The sequence below is a fragment of the Bos indicus genome, chromosome 10 (genome assembly GCF_029378745.1).
Source record: "Bos indicus isolate NIAB-ARS_2022 breed Sahiwal x Tharparkar chromosome 10, NIAB-ARS_B.indTharparkar_mat_pri_1.0, whole genome shotgun sequence".
Classification (NCBI taxonomy): domain Eukaryota; kingdom Metazoa; phylum Chordata; class Mammalia; order Artiodactyla; family Bovidae; genus Bos; species Bos indicus.
Window position 1 is genome coordinate 21,813,271 of NC_091769.1, and position 25,933 is coordinate 21,839,203.

A 25,933-nucleotide genomic window follows, 5' to 3' on the forward strand; every position below is an offset into this window, starting at 1 on the left:
TTGTGGCACAGAATGCCACTGGGACTCCGGAGGGATTTCTAGACTGCTGCAACCTCACCCACTGTCACCCCTACCCCCTCCTTATCCTTGTTTGCTCTCTGGACCTGAAGAAGGGAAGGAGGCTGCATTATTTTTAGGTAGGAGCAGCTGGCTGTAGCCCAGTCCCCATGTAGTTATTGATTGGGATGCTAATGCATCCTGAGCTCAGTACAGACTATTTGTATACATCATCCTAAGGTTGTGGACCAGGTCTCCTCATGGCAGTCTCAAATGCCTTCAGACTACAAGTACGCACAGGCCTTGCCTCCTGCCTCAGGTGGCCCAATCACTACTCAGTTTCCTTATATTTCCATGCCTGGCTATTTTGCCTTCCTGCACTGTGGGTCCTTCCACCTCAGTTCTTCCTTGCTCTCAGATCCTCACGTAACATTTTGCAGGAGAAAGACAAGGATGAAAGTAAGGGGATGTCTAAGACAACTTCTGTTCTAGTGTTAACCCATATAAGGTGACAGCATCTAATGGGTGACAGTGTCACTGCCTGTGACTCAAGGCCTTCTTATTACTCATAACTCTATAGGAGGTGGTTGGAGTGTAGAGAAGGGGGCAGTAGATAACCCCTTAGCTCAGCCTAATGTAAAGAAGCCTCCCTCAACCTCCTGCCTGAGCATGGTGGCTTAAGGTGAGAGTAGAGATGAGACTGTTCAAATCCGTTCCCAGTGCAGTTACGATTTCCCCACCAATCCTCAGCTCTAAAGGGGATTTTCATCTGACTTTTGGCTTACAGCTTCCACTTTTGTCTTCTCTGAGGCAGCCCTGTTCTTTAAACTGCTGTATTCTTGACATTGGGATTCATCCTATTTCCTTCTTAGACTCTAACCACTCCTAGATGTGAGCTACCATGGAAGCAGTGCTGTGACTTACGAACCTTTAGTCTTCGCGTTTTGCACTTACGAAAAAGGGAAATGAACTAATAAAAACTTAAAGGAAGATACTCTGTCATAGCCTCTCTTTTCTCTTAAAGTCTGGTGTGAATCAGGAAGTGTTACTTGGACAGTGAGAAGAGGCTGTTCTGGCTCTGAAAAGTGAGTGGTGGGAGGTGGTTAACAATAATGAGAATTTATATTTATGCAGCATTTATTGTGGGTTAGGCATTGCTCTAATCATTTTAGTCATTTAATCCTCACAAGGACTCTCTGAAGTATTCTTTTATCATCTTCACTTTGTCACTGAGGAAACTGACACCCAAAAGGTTAACTAACTTGTCCCTCGATGATGTAATTAACAAGTTTGGGATCCCAGTCCAGACAGTCTAGCTTCAGATCCCTTGATCTTAACCTGCTTCTCAGCATCACTGTGAAAGCCAAAGCCTTGGAGTCATGGGGAAGTGTCACTTGTTCTGTCTCTATATCCACACTTCTCAGTATGTCTTGACTTTTTCCACCTCCACGTCTACTGTCTCGTTCTTTCTTGTCTTACACTGTCTTATTCTTTCTGCTGGTCAAAAATCCTGTCCTTTAAGATACTGATGTTTTCCTAGTTGAAATTTATTTTCCTTTCAGTATTCTTGGTCCTATTATAGTTCTTATTCTGACTTTATTTACAGTTCTTTGTAAACTGTTACTTAGTGGTTATATCTTGATGAAGTCAACCTTAGGTGTGTTATTTTCATTATTGTTGTCTTTGCACATAGTTTATATCTGTTGAGTTAAATTAATCCCCTCTCAGTTCAAGTCAGACCTAGGCTTTCCAAAAGCTATCCCCTGTAGCCTGCTTAGCTCAGCAGCCTCTTTCATTTCTTCCTCACCCTTCTAAAAGAGAAGGCAGCTTTACTCTTTTTGCGGTTACCATGGTAGCCTATGATGCTTTCTGTCTAAAGTGCTGCTACCGCCATCAGAGACTGACGTTTCCTTGGCAACCAGGTGAAGTCAGTAGGCATGAGCTGAATGCAGGAAAGGAACTCTGGTCTGAGAAGCTGTGTATCTGAATTTTCTGGCTTCAATTATCCCCTCTTCCCTCCCAACTTTTATACACTGTATCCAGAATTGATTGCTCTCAATATGTGTTCTTGATTGAAAGAGCTCTGTGTGAGGTGAAGTAGACCAATTAACTCAGGTCATGTGAGGAGATGGAGGCAAGAAAAGATCTGATCAAAGATCACTTTTAAAAGTTGGATGAGTTTTCTTGGCTTTCCCAGATGATCTGCTCTCAAGAGCCCTTAAGGAGTTGGCTGGAGTTACTGGAGACCCATTAAGCAGTTATTTTTGAGGGCAATGGGTGGATGAGGTGCATGAAGATTGTAAAGGAGCCAGTCAGTGCTGGATTGCAAAAGAAGGGAAACAATGACCTTGGAAATCAGAGAACTTGTCAGATTTGCCAGTATTCCAGAAAGGATGGGAACTTCAATCAGCTTTCAAGCATCTTGAAACCTGCTTGTTTAAAATGAGTGGTGCTGAGAATCTGCCTCCTCCTCCCACTTCCTAGACCTGACCAAGACAGGGTACCTCCACCCTGCAGCAGAAATAACATACCGTGGAACACCACCATGTGGTTCAGATCTCTCTTCTGCCACAAATCAGCTGAGTCAGCTTGGGTATTACTTCACTTCTGCAACTCGGACTCACCTGTAGAAAGGAAATGATTACAAAAGTTCCTGTCGCAGGCATGTCCTGAGGATTCAGTGAAATGATGCATGAAGAGGGCTTAGAACTGGCTGGTTTGTCCTCATTCCCATTCCTGGGAATGTCTCCACACTTGGCTTTCTACCTGCTTCAGCCTCAGAGAATGCTCGAGATTTACAGGGGGGTGATAGGGCCCTACTGATGACAGGGCAGTGATTAAAATAAACCTGAACTGTTCTGGGCTTAAGTACCAGGCTCACAAGGCCCCGGGTCACCCACAGTCAGGCTATCTTTCAGGAAAACCAGTCATCCCACTGGCCCAATCTCCTTTTATACTTGAAACTCTACAATGGGATTACAACCAGATGGCTTTGGAAAATCAAGGTGAGCCCCTCCGGTACCTTCAGGCTACCGAGCACCCTCTGCTTGGTCTGGCTTGGGAAAATCCCAGAGCATTCTCTCTTACCGTCCTTTGCAAACTGCCCTCCTAATCTCCCCCAAGCATTCCTATAGCACCTGTCTTTCTTGGTTTCCAGAGCCTAACTCTACCTGCTCTGGCAGTTCAGAGTAAGTATTTTAAATCAGCATTGGTCCTCTGCCTAAGGTTATAATTTGAACAGAAAAATGGGAAACTAGTATAAGACCATCCTTAGGCTTCAGTTGCCAATCTTCCCCTCAATACTCCCCAAAAAAGAAATCCAATAATGGGTCTCTTGAGTCCTGTGGGAGGTATGTTGGACTCTGTGGACCGCAACTTCAACGTGTATGCCCAGAGCAGGCTATGCTTTGAGAGATTCAAACATTACATGGTGCCTGAATAAGGGGCCGGACACAGGTTGCCAAAAAACATTACTTCCCTATACTCCAATAAAAATTTTAAATAATAATAATGAATTTTTTTTTTAAAAAAAGCATAACTTCCACTGCTCACTTGTTTATTTATGAAGATATTTGCATTTTATCTAGCCTTCATCACATCTGGTAGGATGTGGGATCTTTGTTCCCTGGCCAGGGATTGAACCCATGCACCCTGCAGTGAGAGTGTGGAGTTTTAACCACTGAACCACCGTTATCCTCATTTTAAATTGGGAGAGCTGAGGTTCAGAAAGACAGGAGAGGTTAATAGTGACTTTCTCCATAGACTTCTGAGTGCCAGCTGAAAAGGCTTGCATAGCCCCATCGAATTTGTATTCACACCTGGAGTTTACATGGTCTCTAGGTTGTAAAGGCATGACATCAAGATTCAAATTCCTTGAGTATATCCATCTGAGAGCCCCCGGATGATAGAGGACTCAGAAGCAGGATGCTCTTAATCTGGCTTTGGGGCCCTTTTCCAACTTGGATGCACCATCCCCCCAAATTGTGCTCTGTCCTATACAGTGAGGGTCTCTGCCTCATCATGTGGCAGGCTGCCCACCGTTTCTTTTGTGCATTTTCTCAGGTGGTTTTGCCACAAGGTGTTTCTTTCCCTTCTCCCCCTTCTATCTACAGCCTATGTATAGCCTTCAAGGCCCAGTTCCTAATATATGTCTTCCGAATGTTCTGTTTCTTTCATTCAGACTTCTTAGAGCACTTGTTACAGCTTGCAGTTAGAATGTGTACTTTGCTGCTGCTCCGGCCGTGTCAGTGCTTCCTCCGCCTGGTCCCTGCTCTCCAGCACGATTGTAAGCTGCCTGCGGGCAGGGATAGCGTCTTGTTTTCTCCATAGGGCCCACCGCAGTGACTTGCATATACAGCACTTGAGTGGAACAAGCATTTGTAGATTAAAGATTAAAAAGTCCAGGAAAATTTTACTTAGACTGATGCAGATTGGAGTAATGTTAGATAAATTAAAAGATGTATGTGTGGATGGACTTTCTGGGATTGAAGATTTAACCCAGAAGACTTATGGAGTGTCCTTCCAGAGCTCTGGTGGCCTTTCAGTAGACAAAAGCCCTTGCTCCAGTCTCTAGAGGAAAGTTAGATGTAGCAGGGCAGAACTGTAAGCACAGGCCTAGAGCAGAGTGCTCTTGGCCAATGAGGAGGCCTTGTGGGCCAGGGTGGGTGGGGTTTGTAGAGATTGGGCAGGGGCTGGGCTAAGGGAGCAAAGACCCCAAGATAAAATCACAGTGGTTAAGAGGATATGAGGGCAGAGAGGAACTTACCTGGTTCAGGCAGCTCGGCTCCAGGCCCCTTTGCTGGTCTCTAATGGCAGCCCAGGTCAACAGCCTGCTCTTACTTGGCCTTGATCAGAGAGGATGAAGAGTTGGCCAGGCTCTCAGAGAAGACCCCATCTCTCCGAAGTCTGGCAGGAGCAGGGCTTCAGTTTCCGTCTGTTCTGAGCTCTTCTGTAGGCGTTTGGAGGGAACACACAGATGGGTCGGGCTGATGGAACTGGCTGAGTTGGGGGGAGGGAAGCTTGTAGCGTGTGTGGCTCCCTTATGGGGGAGGTCCTGCCATCATCATCTTTAGAATTCTACCACATGAAAGACACTAGGCCTTTCAGTTCCTCACTCTCTCCTCCAGTGACATTTGACTACTGGTAACCCTCCTCCCTGGGCAGTGGCCACCACTTCTTTGGCAGCTACATCCCTACTGTGCTTCATCTGCCTGTGCTCAGGACACTCTTTGGTCCCTCTTTTTTGGAACAATGAAGCTTTGTTTTGTTTAAAATTATTTAGTTTATTTAGCCATAGGTAAAAACTCAAAAGGCAGAGAAAAGAGCTTACAATGAAAAGTAAACCTCGGAACCTGTCCTCCCCCTACCCGTTTCCCCTTCTCAGTAGTAATCAGTACCATCCTGGCTGGTGATTTGTTCTGTCACAGACCCCTTTGGAAATCTGATGAAATTCATGAACCTCAGTTGCAAAGTTAGATACAATCACCATTAAATATCAAGCAGACATGAGTGGAATCCCAGTTCTATTGCTTATTAACCTCAGGCAAGTAAAAGAGGTAGTAACACCTTATAGTCATTCAAGAATTGAGATAAAGTGAATAAAGTCCTAAGATCATCATCTCACCACCCGTGCTGGGCTGGTTCCCCTTGGCTGCTCCTCAGCTGCAAGGACTCAGACATCCTTCTTTCCATCGAGCTCTGGGAACCTGGGTAAGGTGGAGTGGAGGCCTGGCCCCCAGATGCTCAGGTAGCTGTATCCTCTGTGTAGGCATGAGGGGAGTTGCTGCCTCTGCTCTTTGTTCAAACTCATGGCTCAGGCAGCAGCAGGCGTGGGCGTCCCCAGGAGAGGCACTGACAGCTTCAGTACTCACACGGGCCTTGCAGGTGACAGCTGGGGTGGGGGGGCCCTGCCAGGGAAGGTGCAGGACGACCCCATTAAACCCCAGCTGGTGGGCCTCCCTGTTGGAGGTGGGCCCCACCTTGAACCATCCCAGGTCACAGCTGAGAGTAGTTCTTGGCACACAATGTAGCCTCCAGCCTGCTCCTTGCAGGATTAAGGGGTAAGGAAATGGGGACTTGATCACTGAGTTACCGAATTATTCTAGCAGGTCCCTACTCCTCTCCAGGCCTGTTTTTTCACTGGCAAAGGGACAAGTTGGACTCTGTTCTCTAGGGACCTTTTTCGCCTTGTCATGGACTACTCAGACTAAGTTCCGGAGCCTCCCTAGAACTGTTAGACAAGAAAACTTAGGCTCATAGGTGCAGGGAACCTAAATCCATCCATCCCTTTCTTGGGAGCTTTGAGAACAGAGAGTCAAAGTGAGCAAGTGCAGTAGAAAAATTCTTTATTGAAAAGAGAAAGGTGGTCCCCTTGGTGGTGCCTCCTGGGTCCTGGCCAAAGGCAGGTTGCCACCCCTCAAATCTTCAGGCAAAAGTCTCTGCGTGCCTTACCTTTAATAACCTTAAAGGGGAAGTGCCGTGGTGCCACGGTAAGTCCCAGAATCTGAAGAACACCGGTTCCAGGCCCTTGCCTTTAAGAACTTATTAAGGGCAAAGTGGGCAAGTGCAGCAGATCAGAGACGGGACGCTGTAGGAAAGTCTCAAAGAAGAGGCTCTGTGACTTTAAGTATCTCTTACGATGAGGCATGTTCGCGCTGAGTACAATGGTGGGAAACTGTAAAGAAGTCTAGTAAGCTCTCTTCCAGTTTTTGCTTTTAGCATCTCTTTACAGGAGAGGTGGTCAAGCGCGAATTAATAAAAAAGAAAATCCCTTACAAAACTACTTCCCCCCCCGCCCGCCGGAAGCCGCCCCGCCCACTGGCCGCGGCTCGCCCTCCGCGGGTCCGCGTCCTCTCTTTCCAGGAGCCTCGAAGCCGGGAGGTAAACGGAGAGCGCGTGGAGCGGGTGGGGCGACGCCCGCCGGGGTCTGGGGGCGGGGGGTCCGCCTCCCGCGGTCACAGCAAGGTGTCCCGGCAGTTTTTGGTTTCCTAGACGGTCTTCTTGGAGGAAGCCGGGCGACGGCGGGGCGGGGCTAGGGGGCGGGTAGAGAGCGCAGTGACCATGGCGACCACGGCTCAGAGCACGGAGAGGTCGTGGCACGATCTGGAGCGCTGCTTAAAGAACTTGGCGTTGCGCGGCACCAGGTTGGCAAGGAAGCGCTTGGCCTTCTTGGTGAGGCTCTCGCGACGCGCAGGCGGAGCGAGGCCCTCGGGGCTGCCCCACTCGGGCCGCGGGCCCCCGGCGCCATTCCGGCCCCGCCGCAGCCGGATCTGGCGCACCGCTCCTTCGAAGAGCTCCCTCGTGTTGTGGTGCAGCGCGGCCGACGTCTCGATGTGCTTGCAGCTCAGTGTCCCTGCCAGATGGCGGCCCTCTACAGGAAGGGACCTCTTCAGGCGCCCGCCCGCCCACTGGGCTGCGCTGGGCCCGGGATGGGGGCGAGGCTGGACCTGGGGGCTCCAGGGCGTGCAGTGAAAAGGGACTGGGGCAAGTCAATCGCTTGCACAGAGGGAACAAGCAAGGATCAATTGGAGGGCGATGGTGATGCAGAAGGGGAGGGAGTAAAGGGCCTTCAGAAGAGGTGAGGGGGAGTGAAGAGAGGGTCTCAAGCCCTAGGCGTGGGCATTGAAAGTCTGCCCTTAACCTGGGGCCAATTGCAATTTTGTGCACCTTGGAGGGTAAAAGGGCCTTATGGAGAAGAGATGACCTGGAAAGGAGAGACTCCTCTGAGATTACAAATATGGATGAGGTTCAGGGTACTCACCCTCCAGTGAGACCTCCCGGGAGCGGGCCAGGTCACTCTTGTTTCCAACAAGGATGACAGGCAGATCGTGGTGGGGCCTCCCAGCCCTGAGCCGAAGTAGGGTCTCTGGAACTTTGGAGAAGCTTCGTCGGTCGGTGACTGAGAAGACGATGAGAAAGGCATCCCCCGTCTGAAGGCAGTGGTCCCGCAGCCACCCCCCTGCATCCCCCTGCAGATGGGCAGAGAGTTGTGGGATGTCAGGGCTGGGGGCACAGAAGAACCTGCCCAGCACCTGCACCTCAGGGATGAGGCACCAGGATGTGAGGGCAAAGCCATCTGCTTAGGACACAGAGCATTCTGCCAAACACATCCAGTACTGAGAGTGTGTTTGTGGAGGGGGGAGAAGTTTGTAATACGAGCCCCACATGGGCAAATGGGGGACATAGGATCCTAGACTAGGGTAGTCCATCCTACTTTCTTATGCCTAAGCTCTTCAAAAGTGAATGCTATTCAAGTGTATGCAATCTGGCCCCTCATTTCTGCATAGTAATCATTTATGTCCATATAGTCACAGGGCCTCACTTTTTCTTCCTTCCCTGACATTACAAAGCCCTGAGCTCCTGTCCTGTCAGATCAGTCTCTTCTAGGCTAAAAAATGTACAGAGTGGGTCTATTTCAGGGTTTCCAGCCTGGCTTCCAGCTGCAGAGTTTGTCAAATTCAGATCCTAACATTCCCTCTGGGTCAGAAGATCCTGGAAACCAAACAGCAGTTCTCAATGCTATGGTGTGTACATGGGTGTCAGCCTTTGCTGTCTGAGACCATATATATGAAGGGTCAGGTTCCATTACTGTTAAAACCAGGGTACCAGCCTTTAGCCAAGACTTTGCCCCTCCTCAGTTCTTCTAGGTTTCATCATCTGCTTGCAGCCACATCTTAGTTCTTACCTGTTCCCAGATGTCATAAACAACTAGAGTCACTTCCTCCTTATCCACCATGATGCGTCTCTCATAGGTGTCCTCTGTTGGGAAATAGAGACAAGGAACAGAGCCCATTAGGAGGCTCTGTTGGGAAATAGAGACAAGGAACAGAGCCCATTAGGAGGCTCCCCAACACCTGTAAGACCTAGTAAACAGGGACCCCCTCCAGAGAGGTTGCCACAGAAAGCATTGGAACAGTTTCTAGGTTCTGGGCTCCAGGACTGCACATGCTTTGAGCTCTTCCATCCCTGACTAGGGCTCCAGAGGTGCCCTCAACCCTTGCAGGGCTCCCCCAAATACCTGGGTTCTCCAGCTCGTGAGCACTGTCTCCCTGGAGACCACCGAAAGTGCCTGCTAGGGTGCTCTTGCCCACGCCGCTCTCCCCCACCAGCATGACCTTGAAGATGCCATCCTTTTGGGTGGGGGCTGCCTCCCCTGAGCCCAGAGAGTCAGAAGAGCCAGAGGATGAGGCTTGAGGTGGCCAGTCAAGTTCATCTACAGCCTGGGCCCGCCGCAGCTGGTGCTTGTAGGGGACAGGCATACTGCCTCTTCGTCTGGGGGCCCCTAGGGCAGGGGGTGGCCTGCCCCGGTCCAACCCTGCCAACAGTTTCTCTGGCTTCTTCAGCAGTGTGGCATCTGCTTCTGGGGGGGGGCAAAGAGAAGGAAGCTATGAGTGGGGTAGGCCTAGCCATCTGCAGCAGGCTCAGTTCTGGCTGTTCCAGCCTCAGAGGCCCCGTCGATGACCATGACCCAGAAGGAGCTGATAATTTTAGTCTGACCTCTTCCATAGAACACCAGAAGCCTGAACTGGTGGGGCTCCCAGGAGCTGACCTGAAGGCTTGCCCAGCGTGGTTCCAGCCACAACCTGTTCAAAACATGCCTCATGCAGGGGAGGCACCTGTGCGCAGGCTCACACACCCACTCACACTTCACACTGACACACAGTCACACCCCCAGACTAGGCCTCTGGCCGGGTTGGGGAGAGGGGCTGCCAGTCCTTCCACTGAGAGGCCCTGCCCTCTCCCGCTTCCTGCATCGGCTGATCTCCACACTGGGGAGGGGCCCAGAAACGAGCTACTGCCCTGGTTCTGGGGGTGGGTACTGACAAGAGTCAAAAACTTTGTGGGGAACCGCTTCCCAAGGAAGGGCCTTTTCTTTGAGATGTGTGTGTTGGGTCTCCATGGGTGTGTGGGAGGGGCTGCCTCTTCCCATGGCCCTGTAGGGACGTGCCCCGGTGCATGGCTGTGTGTGAGTCCTACTGCACCCCTGGCTGTCCCTGTGAGTCCCAGACAATATTCTGTTCATGGCTAGGTGGAGGGAGGGAGGGAGAGAGAGAAATAGCGAGAGAGCGGGATCAGGGAGAGTGACAGTGCACGGGTCAGGGTAACTGGAGGAGGAAGGAGACACAACAAAGGGGGATGCAGAGAGGCTGGAAATAGCCCAGGATCAATACTTGACTGGCAGCCAGGGCATCCAGGAGCCAGAGAAACCCTTACAACAGGTCCCCAGGGTAGCCCCCTGCCCGTGATTCCCAGGCTTGTGGGCTGGCTGCCCCTTGTCTTTCCCCTTTCCCTCCTGCCCATCCCAACCTCTCAGGAATGAGGCAGACGTAGGGGCTAAGTACCAGTTTCTCCAGCAAAGCCCTGGGTGATGGGTGAAGGGACATTTAGGCAGCCCCCCCTCTACCCCCGCTACTTAGCCCAGCCCTAGTGTAGGCAGGTGGCTCCCTCATTTCTCCAGTGGCTCTTCCCCTCTTGTTGGGTTCAAGCTCCTTCAACCCCTAGTTCTGACCTCCCCACCAGAGCTTCAGCTACCACCCGTATGGTTTCAGCCAGAAACTGCAGCTTAGCTCTCACCTGGTGTGGGTGTCTCTGGAGGAGAGGCCTGGTGGCTGCTGGAGGGGCAGAGTGCTGTGGTTTCCGTGTCGGTGTCCATGTCGGTGTCGAAGTCCGTATGCATCGTTGTGCGTGTGCAGCCCGGCAGCTTGCAGCACCCGCTCGCTCACTCAGCAGTACTGTCAGCTTTTCCCTTTAAATACCACCCCCCCGCCCGCCATGCTCACCACCCCCCCACACCTGGGGAGATAGCCCCGCCCCCTGATGAGGTCACATATGCTAATAAGTCGTGATGTCAGCGGGATTCCCTCCTTTCTGCCCCCCCTTCCTTTGTGTAGCTTCCTTCTGGGAGTACACCCACAGCGGAGTCTGGTTAACATGTGAACAGAACAAAGTCAGAGGGGCAGAAGAGACAGGTTCAGATAAGTGGGGAGAGGGGTTATGGGTAAAGGAGCTGAGGATGGGAGGAAGCAAGGATCCAGGACCTGGGTGGTCTTTATCCAGAAGCTAGGACTATGTGTCATTTGTCTGCATATCCCAACCCCTTAGCCCAACGTTCAGCCCAGAGTGGGTGCCCAGTAGCTAGATGGTGGGGCTAAAGGAAGAAACCAAAAAGACAGGGACAGGACAGCCACCCTGCCACCAAGCTTTCCTGACGCCCCCTCCTTCCACCTGTCGCCCCTTCTGGGCTAAGACCCACAAAAGTACCCATTTCCCAGCCTGGCCGCTAGGCAGATGGGGGCTTTGAGGAGGGAGACATGGCGCTTTGTTTGGGCAGCTTTGGTTTTTTACTTGGTTCCAGTGGGTACAAACCACTGTGGAGACTTCCCACCTGTCCCTCCGTGCCAGGCCCACCTGCTCCTGTTAATCAGAGCAGGAAAAAGGGGAGGGGCAGCTAGCCATCTGGAAGTTCCCAGTCCGGAGGCAGGCAAGCCCCCTCAGTGCTCTCTGGAACAGCCCTAAGCCTTCTGGGCTATACCGGGAGGACACGGTGACACCCACCTCTCTGGGGGAAGCCAAGATAGAGGCACCTCTCTATTGCGCCTTTTCTGCCAGGGCCCTTTCACTTTAGGCTCCCACTCTTGTCTTCTGACATCCTCAAGGACCCAAACACACATTTCGATTTACTGGCCCCTTCTCACCCCATTTTTTTCAGATGCTGTGCTAAGCACCTTCCTGAATTACGTCCTTTCATCCTCATGATCCTGAGGCTCAGAGTGATAGGTGAGTGGCCTGTCCTCCAAATCAATCATGCAGCTGGAAAATGGGGACACCATGATTCCCACCCAGATCCTTCCAGTGCCAGAGACTATCTTTCATCTCTGTCTTTGTCTTAAATATTCCAGCTGTCTCCTATTATTGGGAACAATCTTTATTGCCATCTTCAGTGGATTTTTCCGACTGAAGCAAATAGTCATATGGGGATTACTAGTGCAGTATGTGGATGGAGGTCAATTACAGGGCAACAGTGTAGGGTCTAGCGGAAGCAGAACTATTAAGCAGCTACAATCCTCGTGTACTTCACTGGATAGACTTACAGTCCTCAATCACAGCCTACTTGTCCTTAACTATTCACAATTTTAATGTTCCACCTGTGTTCCTGTACTTGAAGATTAGAAGTACATCTATAGCAGCTAGTGACCCCTACAGTAGCTAATAGTAAGAGAAACAACATCACAGAAAACTTTTAAAGCAGTCCTTTTAAAAAGTGGCCTAAGGTCATCTAGCATTAAGGCGAATAGCTTTTCTGACACTGTTCACAGCTTCTGAAGACATTGCTGCAGAGTTCTTTGGTTTCTGAGTGATCCTCAGCTATCCAGAAGGATTTATGTTATATTGCAGATGTGCTGAAGATGAGTGTAATGTTTTAGAATGACTTCCTTCCAAAATGAGTTTTTTAAAAGTTTTAAATTACAAAGGGGTGAGCTTTATATATCTGGAAAGCTCATTTAGATGGTAGAATTCATTTCTATGATACTAGATAAGAGTGCCAGTGTCTGCAGAGCCCAGCGAGGACTCTTGACCATGACTTCTGCTGGCTCTCAATCTAGCCTCAGGCCACAGATGCAGGCTGGGTTTCATCTTGAACCATCATCTCTCTCATCCCACTGGTAAGTGGCTGTGCACTTGCCCGGCTTGAGGCTCCCTCAGGAATTGGAGGTTCTGTATAATAATGGGACAGACTGAGATTTGAAACTGAGCGGATCCAGGTTTAACTGCCTCTCAATAGAGACTGGACCAGTCTTGTAATTCTTCTGAAGCTGCTGTGACCTGTGAATTGGGGCTGTGGTATCCATGGCACAGCTTCGTTGTGAGGGTTAGCTACACCCGATAAAGGGTCTGATATGCAGCAGGTTCCCCTGCCATTTGGTGCTCCACAGCCTCAGGCTGTGCGGCTGGGTATCCCTCTCCCTTCCCAGCGCGGCCTGGAGCTTGCTTTAGGCCCAGATTCTGCTCCTTAAGAACCAAATTCTGGTATCTGCTCAGATTGTCTGATTCTCAGGCTGATTCCCATCTCATAACTGAGATCACCTCCCTCCTTCCCACCAAGGGCCTTTGCTTGAGTCCCATGCCCTGGTACAGGGTATCTTATCTTGACAGGATTTGGAGTCACCTCATTTCTTTTTCCTTGGGCCATGGTGAAAATAAACTTGGGTGACAGCCCCCCAGTGTCTCACCCTTACCTGGATATGAGCCTCTGTCTTCATATCCCATTATGCCAGTACAAGGTCAACCCTGTCTCCCTGCCACTGGGGCTTCCCTAGGCTCCTGTTTGCTGGAAGGAAATGCTGAACAATTAGTGCTGGGTGTGAGGACACTGACAGGGTGTAGGCAACAGGGCGCCTCCAGCAGAGGGGTGGGGATAGGCCAGGCCAGGCAGGAAGGGGAAAATGAACCTAAGGGGGAGCCCATTTCTCTGGGGACTGATTCTGTTAGGGAATGCCTCAGCTCTGCTTCTGTAGGCATCACACCAACTTCCATTGGCTCTTTCTAAATCCTTTGTCCCCTTTAATTTTCCTTTTAAACTCTGGGACAGCTCTGTCACCTTGCTTACCACAGACTGGTAAGCAAGCGTATGTCCCAGCAGTTCTCACTGGTCATTCCCTCCATTACCCTCTCCAGCTCTTTGGGGCCCTCCTACAGCCCTAGCCCTCACTGTCTGCTTAGTTTGCTTATCCTGTGGCCTCTCACCTTGCCTAAAATCCACAACTCTATTCCAACTACTGACAGCATTCTTTAGGATCTAGTTTGGACCCTCTTCCAGAAAGACCTCTTGGATTTGGCCAAGGTGATGCTAGCATCTTCATACCCTGAATGATGATGATTTTTCTCTGGACGCATCTTTGTCTGCTTTGGGGCATGCTGGACAAGAGTTCATCTGTCTTGCTTAGGACAGACTGAAATGCTTGGTGGGGTGGAGGATGGGGGGCAGAGTGCTTCACCAGGGACAGTCTGCTTCTGTGATAAGTGATCTGAGAGTTCTCCATAAATGGGAAGTTTCCTAGCTGCAGGGCCCTGCTGGCTCACGAATTCTGAGAGCCTGGCAGTAAGGAGGCTTGGTGCTCACTGCTGGTGTCAGGCACTATACAGATGGGCCCCTGGCAGTAAGTGGAGATGGAGAGGCCTACTCTTGGGGTTCCTAGAATTTTCTTACCCTCTGAGTGGTATAAAAACTAAGGATGGGTGATCTGAAGATAAACAGGAAAAGGGCAGAGAAAAGGCCTTTATAGCGAGGAGCAAGGTGAGGGGAGCATAAGCTGAGCTAGGTAGAGAGGCGGGGCCCAGCACAGCTCACTTACAGGCTGAAATTTCTGATTCCTTTATTTTTCAACCTTGGCTTCCTGGGCAACAACCTAGCTATGGGACAGAAGCATTTGTTGTGCTCTTTTTATGAGCCAGGCCTTGTAGGAGGGATCACTGTTGGCAAAACCTCAGGCCCTGCCCAAATCCTCCCTTGGGGGCTGGAGGTCTCCAGCCAGTTGGCATTCTGGTGCTTAAGGCCACTTTTGGATGGGTTTGGCAAGGATGGAGTGTCCAGGCCCATGACCCTTTAAGAACTTTACTTTTTAAAAACAGCCACCAACCGGTGGCAGTGTGGGGAGAGGGTGGTGGTGGACTGTGGTCTCTGGCCATGCGCAGGGGGAGCTCTGTGAGGGCCCTCTCCCTGTCTGAGGGACACCTAACTTGATAGCAGCTACCTGGGATCAACAGGAGGCCCATCAAGTCCCCTCAGACTGAGGGACAGGGAAGGAAGTAGTGGATGGGAAGCTGAGCTGCCCTCTATAGGGTTGCTGTCCCTGTGAACAGAATGCCCAAGGGAGCTAGGTCACCTCAGGCCAGCAGTGGCTCATCCTCCGCTTCGACCACCCAGACCCCAGGTTCAGCCAGTGGCACCAGCAGCACATCGTCCTCATCCTCTGGGGACAGGACTGTTGTGTGGGGTCCAGGTGACGCCCGGGTTGGTCCAGGGGGCCGCAGGCTGGGCAGGAGGCGGCCTCGCAGGGCCTGTACCACTCCAGACAGCAGTGATGGCTCCAAGGGCACCGCAGGCAGTGGCCCTGGGGCTTCAGGGACAGTAGGACAGGCTGGGGATGTGCTGGCAGGTGGCAGTGGAGCCTTGACAGGCAGTGGGGGTGCCTGGTCCCCATCTTGCCCACCCACTGCCCCGCCCTCATGGGCTGGACCTATGCTGCCATCTAAGGTCTCAGGAGGAGCAGTGGATGGTGTGGCCTGGGATCTGGTTTCAGGGGTCCGGGCTGGGGGGTTGGTTCGGGGAAGCAAGCCCCAGCGGCGAAGACGGCGCACCAGGCGGCGCATAGAGCGGCCCCGCTGGCGGCGGCGGGCACCAGAGGTGCTCCCTGGAGTCATGTCCTGGCGCAGGATCTGTAGCAGAGAACGCAGATTGCCCAGAACAGAGTTCTGCAAGGAGAGGAGGAAGACATAAGAGTTGGAAGGGGTGGGAACAGCCACAGGGGTCTGGAGCGGCAGGTGGTCTGGTTGGGGAGGGTGACTTACATCATTAGGGTTCTCTGTAGGGAAGTCCTCTACAGGAGGAATGGCGCCCTGGGCAATGAGCTGCCCGTAGGAGGGAGGCGCCTGCTGCTGCACAATCTCGGCCTCCATCCGGGAGAGGGGAGCGAAGATGCTGGAAGGCATGAGGGCTGCTCAGTCACAGGTGCCGGTGACCAGAGCTGCCTATCCCAGCCCAGACAGGCCTCTTTACTCCACACCCAGGCCAGGATACCCGGCATTATGCCCTGGCTCTCCAAAATCATCTGAGGTCTCCCTCCTTCCTTGAGGTGGCTTTCGAGATCTAGATCTGTCCCTCCCTCAGGGGAGCACACCTGCCCCCAAGTGAGACAGCCCCAGGAGCGCAGCCAGCAGCTGGCCACAGAGCCTGTCCCCCACGTGCGCATCCTCAGGCCTCCTGTGACCACACGGGCCCTGTCCCACCCTCAGGGCCCACTTCTCTACCGCCAGCTGCACTCCCACTGACCTGTACTCCTGGGTGCGAATGGCATAGAGCTTGCAGGTGCAGCCCAGGGCGATGACCAGCAGCAAGCCGCACACAAGGCTGCCAATGACGGCAGCGGTAATGACCTTGCGGGGCAGGGCGTAGGAGCAGTCCCACTCGTCACTGCCGTCAGCACAGTCCGGCTGCCCGTCGCACACCCACGTCTCATACACGCACTTCTCATCCCGGCACCGGAAGTTGCCTGGCTGGCAGTGGCGACAGCGTCTCTCATCTGCTCCATCGGCACAGAAGGTCTGGTAGTTACAGCGGTCAGTGGGCAGGTAGCAGGCTGTGGCCCCAGGGGTGCCGGCGGCCCCACAGGGGTAGTGTCCAGGTGGGCAGCTGGGGCAGTTCTCCTCGTCCGTGCCATCTGCACAGTCCCATGAGCCGTCGCAGCGCTGTGCCTCGCTGTAGCAGCGCTCGCCGAGGCCTTCGCTAGCCCCCAAGCCAGAGCTTAAGCCGCACGGTCGGTCCCAAGGCAAGCAGTAGCCCCGCACATGGTAGGTGGCATTGAAGCCCCGACCAGTGCTCCAAGGGACTGTGCGGTAGTCCACTGTGGCCTGGCCAGACAGCGTCTCCACAGTGACAGCCTTGCCATTACTGAAGCGGGTGAGGCTGCGCAGCAGTCGGAGGGTCTCGAGGGGCCCCGCGCCGTCATATACACGCACTGCATCGTCATAGCCTAGATCCAAGGCCGTGAAGCGCACTGCCAGGCGCCGGCCATCACGTGGGTCCAGCAGCCAGCGGCAAGACTGGGGGTGGGAGACTGAGGCCAGGTGTGAGTATCCGAAGGAGGAGAAGACCCCATAGAAGTCTTCTAAGGTGTGATTGCAGGGTGGGGTGAGGACAGGGGCTAGGGCCAAGTCAGGGAAGGGGTCTGAGCTGCAACCTGCCTCGTCAGAGCCATCGCCACAGGCGTCGACCCCATCACAGCGCTGGAGCAGGGGCACACAGCGGTGGTTCAGGCACTGGAACTCCTCCTGCAGGCACATCAGCCAATCTGCAGAGGCACCACGGAGAGGGGCTGTGAAGCACTGGGGTGGGCCGGATCCTCCCCTCCTCCCTGGGGCTTCCATTGCCTGTTCTAAGTGCCACATCAGCCCTGTCCAGCCCACCTTGGCTGTAAGAGAGCAGGAAGCCCTGGCCCATGGGAGCTCTGGCCCCGACATAGCTGTAGGTGATGGTGACGTTGCCTCCAGGCAGTTGCAGAGGGCTGGCAGGTGCCTCGCACAGGGAGATCTGCGGCTGGATGGGGGAGCGCAGGGTTAAGCGCTCTGAGCCACAGGCCAGATGCAGTTTTTGGAACCTACAGGGGTGAAGGAGAGCAGGACGTAAGGTATTCCTGACCGCTGCTGGCTTCTTCCTCCCCCAACAGTTGTCAAGCCTCTTCTACGCCAAGCAGCACAAACACCTGCTTATCCACAATCCAAACGGTCAGATGAAAATGCAGTTAGCCAAATTCCTTTGTAATCAAGGCAACAGCCCTAACAGAGGCCCATGGTACCTGAGACCATGAGTACATCTTAGAGCCTCTTCGAAAAACTGCCTTGTGCTCTGGACCGAGTTAGATTCATTGCTTTCCTGCTGTTGCAGCACTGTCACCCAAGCATGGTGCCGGCGACTACTGTAAGCTTAATTAACCAGAATTCACCATCCCTCCCAGTGCCCAGTGGTGAGACCTGAGATCACTGTAGCATTCTGATCCCTCTGCTCCAACAAGCTCTCCCCAGACGGCCTCTCTTTTCCCTTATTCTTTTCTGGGTAAATCTATGGGAAGTGAACTGTGTGAAGCAAACAGCCAGGTACTTAACGTGGGCCCCAACCCCACAGCCCAAGGTTGGAGGAGCCCAGGGAGACCTGGACTGTTTAAAAGATCTGAGGAGGCTGAGGAAGGTTCTGGAGTGACTGTTGTCCTTCAGAGATGACAGGACCCAAGCTAGATGTCCACTCCAGTCCACCTGCAATTCATTGTGTCTGGCCCCAAACAAGCCAGGCTTTTAGGGCAGATGACACCAAATCTAACTCTCCTCTTTCCCGTGGACAGGATGGAAGCTCCATGGAGAAGTGCTCCCTGAAGGCTTCTCCCTGGTAAAGGCGCGGGAGTAGGGGAAAGGTCGGAGAAGGCAATGGCACCCCACTCCAGTACTCTTGCCTGGAAAATCCCATGGATGGAGGATCCTGGTAGGCTGCAATCCATGGGGTCGCTAAGAGTCGGACACGACTGAGCGACTTCGCTTTCACTTTTCACTTTCATGCATTGGAGAAGGAGATGGCAACCCACTCCAGTGTTCTTGCCTGGAGAATCCCAGGGATGGGGGAGCCTGGTGGCTGCCATCTATGGCATCACACAGAGTCAGACACGACTGAAGTGACTTAGCATAGCATAGCATAGGGGAAAGGTATAGGGTTGTGCCCGCACTCACCTGACCGTTACCGTCTGCTCCTTCCTGCCCAGGATGAGCCAGGTACAGTTGGCAGGGGAGCTGCGGCTGTCCCGGCCCACAGGCCTCTGTAAGGTGCCTTGCACTTCCAAGAGCACCGCTGGTGGGTCCTCACAGGCTAGAGAAAGAGAGGAATGTAGGGGCATCAGTCAAGAGCCCCTTACCATCACACCCCTGCCCAGGCTTGAGGTCTTTGAGGGCCTGGGCTCTTTGGAAGGATCACAGACACTCCCCCGCCCCAGCCACACACACACTACAGGCATAGTCTTCAGGCAGCCCCCTCTCTTCCCTCATCATAATTCCACTTTACGTATCAACACCACAAACAACATGAGGTCTGCTCTGTGCCAGCCACTGGGCCAGAAGGAACAGGAAATACTGTTTCTATCCTCAGGGAAACTACATTTTGGCTAGGCAGATCAAGGATGGATATTTGGGGGAAAAGAAAAAAGTACATTAACTACCAGTTGAGGGCTTACGCTGGGTCTCAGTTTCCCCATCTGTAAAAAAAAGAGTGGATGACGTCCACTCTAAAACTATGGTAACTATTAGAGGAATTCAAGGAAGAGAAACTCTTGAGTTCTCATTACCCCTGGGGCATCCTCTACTCACCAGGATTCGGGAAAATAATCCTATCTGGGTGGGCCACAGTGCCTCCTAGAGGAAGAGCGAGAAAGGGCAAGAGTCATGCTTCCGAGTTTCCTTCACCTGAGCAAACTCAAGGAGGAACAAGAGCCTTTTGCGGCTTCCGGGTAGTTTATGGGAAAGGGTGGTGGAGCAGAGGAAGACAGCGGTGTGTGACCTCGAAAGAAGGTCTGACAGCACGGCCTATGGAGTGGGTACAGTGATTTACGGAAGTCAGGGGGAGACTGGGGGAACGGCTGGAGATTTCCCCGAGGCTGGGGCAGGCAGTGCCAGGGCGGCGGCAGGGGGTGGAGGGCACGACCGGGCAGGTTCAGGTGAGGAGCCGCGTAGCAGGAAGGGAGCTAGAGCCCTCTGGGTCCTGTGAGAGCCCTGGGAGCGGGATGCTGGGCGAGTAGACTCGTTTCGGTTTCTTACCCAGGAAGAGGAGAAGGATGGCCGGCAGCATCGTGAGCCGTCCGGAGGTGCAGGAACAGTCCCGGAGCTTCCGTCGTTTATTCAGTGGGGAGGCGGCGCCGCTCCGGGCGTCCTGGCTCCCCGGTGCCGCCTCCCCGAGAGGGCTCCATGGCCCAGGCTCCCCGACCGATGCTCTAGATGCCAGGGCTGGGGACGGGTGGGGGGAGGCAGCGGCCCGGGTGCAGGGGCGGTGCCTCTAGCCAACTTCTGAGTTGTTTTCCCCGGCCGCCGCCGCGCTCTCTCCGAGGCCAGTCCCCGAAGCCGCGGAAATCGGCTCGAAGCCTGACGCTGGGGCGCGCCCTCGCCTAGAGCCCGCCCGCAGGCCGCGAGCGCTCAGGTCCAGGCCTGGCCGCCACCTGCCGGGGCTTGAGGCCACTTCCTCTTCGGGCCAAACTTTACCGACTGTCAGCCCCCAGGGCCGGCCCGGGCGCTGCTCAACTTCTCCAGCGCGTCCAGCTCGCGGAACGCGGCAGAGGAGTGGGGGAGGGGTCAGGCGACTCCGTCCAGCGCCCAGTCCCTTGCCCAGACGACACCCCCGCCGGCCCTAGGGTTGGAGAAGCCCGGGCGGAGGAGGGGGCGGGTGACTAGCCTGGCCACACCCCTGCCAATCAACGCGCGCCCCGCCCACCCACCCGTCTTAACCCTTTTTCGGTTCTGCCGAGTCTTGTCACGCTGGCTTTTAAGGTGCTCACCCCTACTTTTAACTCTGCTTTGTTTAGTCCTTTCCGTGTAACGTTACAGTACACGTTTGTCAGAGGACCACTGCTTATTCTGTAACTGTCATGTCTTTCCTTTGGGTCCTTAAACTCTCGGTGCTTCTCTCGTCCCAATGTCTGGGATCCGGTAGCACTTTTTTTTTTCGTGCGCGTCTATTACAGCAATTACCACACCGTGTTATAACTATTTGTTTACTCTTTCCTGACCCCGCCCCCGCCCCGCCCCGCCCCTTCTGTGGAAACTGAAACTTCCTGTAGGTTGGGGCCTAGACTGTTTACCTTTGTACCCACAATGCTTCTCGCCTGCTGAGACACAGTAATTCAACAAACGAATAAATGGTGCCTTCTCTACTTGCTGTCTCTGTGACCTTGAGAAAATTGTTTAACTTCTCTGTGCTTCTCAAAATGGGGTTAATAATGTACAATTCAAAAAAAAAAAAATAATAATGTACAATTCCCTCTTAAGGTTATTGTCAACATTTAGGGAGGTAATGGAACTTGAACATCTAGGAAGTGCTTCATACCTGCTAGCAATTATTATTAGTCACAAGAGAGATATCTAATTTATGTGGGCTTGGGATTGCTGATTTCCTATGGCACTTACAGGTAATAATAGTAAACAATAAGAATAGCAGATAGTTTTTGAGCTTTTTTGTACATTTCAGCACAGATCTAAGCACTTTTCAAGTATTTCCTCTTTTAATTCAGGTGGCCAGAGTGGTAAAAAAAAAAACCCTCCTGCCAGTTCAGGAGCCATAAGAAATGTGGATTCGATCCCTAGGTTGGGAAGATCGCCTGGAGGACGGCATGACAACCCCACTCCAATATTCTTTCCTGGAGAATCCCTTGGACAGAGGAGCCTGGTGGGCTACGGTTCATAGAGTCGCACAGAGTCTGACACGACTGAAGCAACTTAGAACATATGCATAGTCTTGTGAGGTACTTATTATTGTTACTCCCATGTTACAAGTAAGGAAACTCTGGCACAGACAGGTTTGGTATTGCCCAAGACCATGGGTCTAGTAAATGCTGAAACAAGGGTTTGAACCTAGTGTACATTCAGAACCTCTCTACAAATGGTACAAACAGTTTTCTATTTGTGACATTTGTTGTTGACATCAGTTTTGATGTATTCAAAACTGAGACCTCAGCAGGGCCTGAAGCCATAAATTTGGGCATAAAAAGGCCCTTCTTCCACTTGGATCTTGGTCCCATGCCAAGGAACTTGGTTCCTTAGTCTCTCTATGCTCCCTACTGCAACCCTTGGGATTATGATAGGTGAAATTGAACCCTAAATGTGGGAGGATGGTGTTGAACTGCAGGGCAAAGAGGCTGGGGAAATTAAAAATATTTAAGTTCTGAAAGTGATCATGGAAGTTTTAGTTAAATGCTGGCTATGTTCTCTATGCTGGGTACTTGGCAGATGCCTGGAACTTGTAAGACTTTAATGTCAGGGAGCTTACAGTCTAGTTGAAAAAAGAGAGGTCAGACACATAAATTTAAAGTCAGACAGCCATGGTAAGTACCCATGGAGGTATACTTGTGGGAAGTTTAGAAGTTAATTTAGAAGTGAAACAGGAAAAGTGATGGTGAGATGGGTAGAGTTTTAAGGGGCAAGAGGAGGAGGAAGAGAGACCATGGTCTGTGATACTGAATAAACTAAGAGTTGGAAAAAAAAAATCAAGATCTAGGCTGTTGGGAGCAGTCATCATCAGAAAGAAAGAAATGGCACCAAGTTAGAACAAACTTTCACTCTGTAAATATTTATTAGAGTGCCTTCAAAGTGCAAGGCCCTGTGCTAGCCATGAGGATTAATATTTAAGAGTGAATTTGAGCCAAAAGAAGATGAGAAGAAATCAAAGAGAACCTAGGTGCTTATAACGAGTTTAAGCTTTAATTTGATTAGTGAGTTGAAGTGTTCACGCCCCTATAAATCCCCATAGATCATCAAGTACATTTAGAAATGGATCTTTGTGGGGAGGGAGGTGGGAGGGGGGTTCAGGATGGGGGAACACATGTACACCCATGGCTGATTCATGTCAATGTATGGCAAAAACCACTACAATATTGTAAAGTAATTAGCCTCCAATTAAAATAAATTAATTTAAGAAATGAGAAAAAATACAAAAAAAAAGAGAAATGGGTCTTTGAAGATGTTCTTGGAATACTTTCAGAAATTGTGAAAAATAGTGGAAGTACTGAAAAATGGGCAGATTTCTGGTTTTCAAGATGACAATATCTAACTTTGAAAGAGTACTCACCATACGCTTGGCACTGTTTTCATCACTGCACATATATCACCTCATTTAATCTTCACCAAATCTCCAGGAAGTAGGTATTATTTTTGTCCTCATTTTATAATTGAGGAAACTGAGTAATAGATAGTCATAAACTAAGCAAGTCATTAGGTAACTTGCTCAAGATCAAACTACTAGCATGTGCAGCAGCCAAGATGCTCGGGTCTGATGTTCACATGTTGATTTCCTACCCTCCAAAGATGATAGTGGACATCTTGGAGATCAAACCAGTCAATCCTAAAGGAAATCAGTCCTGAATATTCATAGGAAGGACTGATGCTGAGCTGAAGCTCCAGTACTTTGGCCACCTGATGCAAAGAATTGACTCATTGGAAAAGACCTTGATGCTGGGAAAGATTGAAGAAGGAGAAGGGAACGACAGAGGATGAGATGGTTGGATGGTATCACCGACTCAATGGACATGAGTGTGAGCAAGCTCCGGGAGATGGTGATGGACAGGGAAGCCTGGCGTGCTGCAGTCCATGGGGTTGCAAAGAGTCAGACACGACTGAGCAACTGAATTGAACTGAACTGAAAGATGGTAGTATTAGGGGTCGGGCTTTGGGGGATGCTTCCTTCTGAAGGTGGAGCCCTCAGAGTGGAACTAGTAAGAAAGGCTCTAGAGAGATCATTAGTCCTTTCCATCATGTGATGAAGTTCTGGCTGTGACGGAATGTCCAGAAAGCACTGGCTGTGAACAAGGAAGAGAGCCCTCACCAGAAGGTGACTATGCTAGCACCTTGATCTTGGTCTTCTCAATCTCCAGAACTGTGAGCAATAAATTTCTGTTATTTATAAGCTACTCAGTTGGTTGTATTTTGTTATAGTGGCCTAAGACCAAAACTTGGTACTACAAAGCTGGGATGCTGCTGTAACAAGTTCATAAGAATATGGAAACAGCTTTAGAACTGGGTGATGGGCAGAGAATGGAAGACTGGAGGTGCATGCTAGAGAAAGCCTATATTGCCATAAATGGACTGTTAAAGGTGATTCTTATGAGGGCTCAGAAAAGAAAAGCTATTGAGAGAGCCTCAATCCCTCAGAGAATACCTAACAGGATGTTGGTGTTGGAAACCGGAGGAAAGACGATCTTTAATAAACAGGCAAAGAGCTTGGTTGAATTGTGCTGTGTCCTAGTGTTTGGTGAAAGGTATTAATAGAACTTGTGAGGAATGAAATTAGATATTTGGCTGAAGAAATTTCTAAGCAAAGTGTTGAAGAAGCATCCTGGTTTCTCTTGGATGCTTATAGTAAAAATGATTTAAAGGTGCAGTTGTTTATCAAATAGGATTCAGAACTTAAAAATTTGGAAAATTCTTATCATTATCTAGCATACTATATTTTACTCATTTATCATGTTTGTTCCCTGCAGGCTCACAAGAATATAAGTTCCGTAGGGGAGACTTCCCTGGTGGTCCAGTGGTTAAGAATCTGCTTTGCAATGCAGGGGACACAGGTTTGATCCTTGGTCAGGGAGCTAAGATCCCATGTGCCACAAAGCAATTAAGCCCGTGCCACAGCTAGAGAATCCTCCATGTGCCAAAATGAAAAATACTTCATGACGCCACAAAAATCCTGGATACAACCAAATAAATATGTTTTAAAAAGAAAGAATTCTTAAAAAAAAAAAAAAAGAAGTAAGTTCCATAGGGGGCAAGGGCCTATTCATTTACTGGTGAATCCCCAGTGCCAAAAGCAATGTCTGGCATAAAACAAATACTCAATAAATGTTTGTTGAATGAATGAATGAATAAGTGAGTCGTGACTGCCAATCGTAGGCATCACATAGGTTATGTCTTTTAACCCACTCAACTACCTTTTGAGTTATTATTTTTTTTAACCTTTTGAGTTATTAACCCCATTTTAAAGATGAGGAAATTGATGCTCAGGGAAGGTACATAACGTGCTGAGGGTCACCCGACCAATAAGTCATAAAGGTTGGATCCTAACCCGGATTATGTAACTCCAGAGTCCTTGTCCTAACCGCTGTGTGGTACTACTTCTCTATGAAGGTACGCTTTTAAAGACTGATTGGTGATAGGAATGGTGAGGGGGTCTCTAAGCTACTTCATGTGAAAGCTGTTTATGGGACGAGAAAGGCTTTTCACCTATAAAAAGCTTAACTTCAGTGAGCGTTTGTATATATGGAAACTACACCCAAATATTTGAAGAGCTGTAGCGTGGAACAAGAATTTGTTTATTCTGTACAGTCTGAAGGGCAGAAACTAGAATTAACAGAACAAATAAAGACAGTCCCTGAGCAAAGTACAGAAGCTGAGGGCGCAGGTAGGGTTGAGGCAGAGGGACACAAGTCCTGGGCTTTCAGGACTCCTTGACAACAGTGTGATTCATGGACTATAGGATGGCAGAACTTCTCAGAAGACAGGGGCATAGGAGCTTCTTGAAGCAAGTCATGTTAAATGCTGATACAAGGCCAAAGAAATGAAAGCAGAGAATAGGCCTGGGGTTAGAAGAAAGGGGTCATCATGAGGGCCTTTTCGGGAGGTTTCAGTATATTTCTGATTGGGATGCAGACGCAGAGGTTGGATTAAAAAGAAATGACAAGGGGGACTTCCCTGGTGGTCCAGTGGTTAAGACTCAATGCTTCCAATGCAGGGGGTATAGGTTTGATCCCGGTTCGGGGGACTAAGATCTCACGAGCCACTAAGATGTCACATGCCACACAGCCAAAAAATTAAAGAAGGAAAGAAAGAAATGACTGGGGAAGGAATGCAGATAGCTTTTGGAAAACTTTGGCTTGAGAGAAAAGGGGAAAATGAGAAAAATCATTCAAGACCGCAGCAGAATCCAGGAGAGCTTTTCAAGATGGGGAAACCTCTGTGTTGGAAGGGAGTAGGGATTAAAGACTCTACCATATGGTGTCAGGAGTAAGTTTCCTTGTGCTTTGGAAAGAATGAGATGCAGGGTTGGGGACACCCCTTGGAGGTTTGAGAGAAACCTCAATCATGTCCATTTAGACTGCCTGTGGCATATTAAGAAATTTAAAAACTAAGATTGTTTTGAAAATATTTGGTGTATTTTAAATGCTTATATTTAATAAATGAAAATTTTTAGCATAAACAGACAAGAATAGAGTGATATTCACAATATACCTCCAGGCATTTTTTTGAATTAAAAAATTTAAGACTTTTATCAATGTAAGACAGGAAGTAAAGGAGTCCTGGCTCCAGAGTGTGGATGACTTTGGAAGGATGGGTGCAGGTCAGAAACCCCCCTAGAAGGCTTGGGCATGACCTCCAAAAGCCTCAGAGAAGTGGTACAGAAATGTCCCACTCTTACAGGAGTCGCAGAGGCCTG

At 50.7% G+C, this 25,933-nt stretch overlaps 3 protein-coding genes across 13 annotated transcripts in view; 1 reads left to right on the plus strand and 2 right to left on the minus strand.

The window, feature by feature from the left end:
- The window catches only part of RBM23 (RNA binding motif protein 23), a 48,201-nt gene that overhangs the window by 10,854 nt on the left and 11,414 nt on the right, over positions 1–25,933 (plus strand). Inside the window, exons 14-16 of one of the 10 annotated variants that reach the window (XR_011568761.1) lie at positions 11,705–11,772; positions 21,027–21,257; positions 23,988–24,358. Coding sequence is in view for 7 of the 10 variants with exons in the window: in XM_070797124.1 (XP_070653225.1) it covers positions 11,705–11,772; positions 21,027–21,199 (241 nt within the window). In the remaining 3 variants the exon portion in view is untranslated. Of the gene's footprint in view, positions 1–869; positions 990–11,704; positions 11,773–21,026; positions 23,418–23,987; positions 24,359–25,933 lie in introns of those variants that run through there. The other 9 variants (XR_011568759.1, XR_011568760.1, XM_070797128.1 and 6 more) reach the window with 9 other exon arrangements.
- Positions 6,325–10,753, minus strand: REM2 (RRAD and GEM like GTPase 2). 2 transcript variants are annotated; one of them, XM_070797133.1, is made up of 5 exons: positions 10,570–10,753; positions 9,014–9,355; positions 8,681–8,754; positions 7,757–7,964; positions 6,325–7,366 (listed from the first exon to the last, which is right to left on the minus strand). In XM_070797133.1, exons 1-5 carry the CDS (start codon positions 10,670–10,672, stop codon positions 7,071–7,073), a joined length of 1,023 nt encoding a protein of 340 aa, XP_070653234.1. In that variant the 5' UTR covers positions 10,673–10,753; the 3' UTR covers positions 6,325–7,070. The 2 variants fall into 2 exon arrangements, with proteins under 2 accessions (XP_070653234.1, XP_070653233.1); XM_070797132.1 differs by lacking the exon at positions 10,570–10,753 and adding an exon at positions 9,493–10,552.
- On the minus strand, positions 14,353–20,175 carry LRP10 (LDL receptor related protein 10). The gene is made up of 7 exons (XM_019968367.2): positions 19,564–20,175; positions 19,117–19,161; positions 18,487–18,622; positions 17,179–17,369; positions 16,046–17,063; positions 15,565–15,694; positions 14,353–15,468 (listed from the first exon to the last, which is right to left on the minus strand). Exons 1-7 carry the CDS (start codon positions 19,592–19,594, stop codon positions 14,881–14,883), a joined length of 2,139 nt encoding a protein of 712 aa, XP_019823926.2. The 5' UTR covers positions 19,595–20,175; the 3' UTR covers positions 14,353–14,880.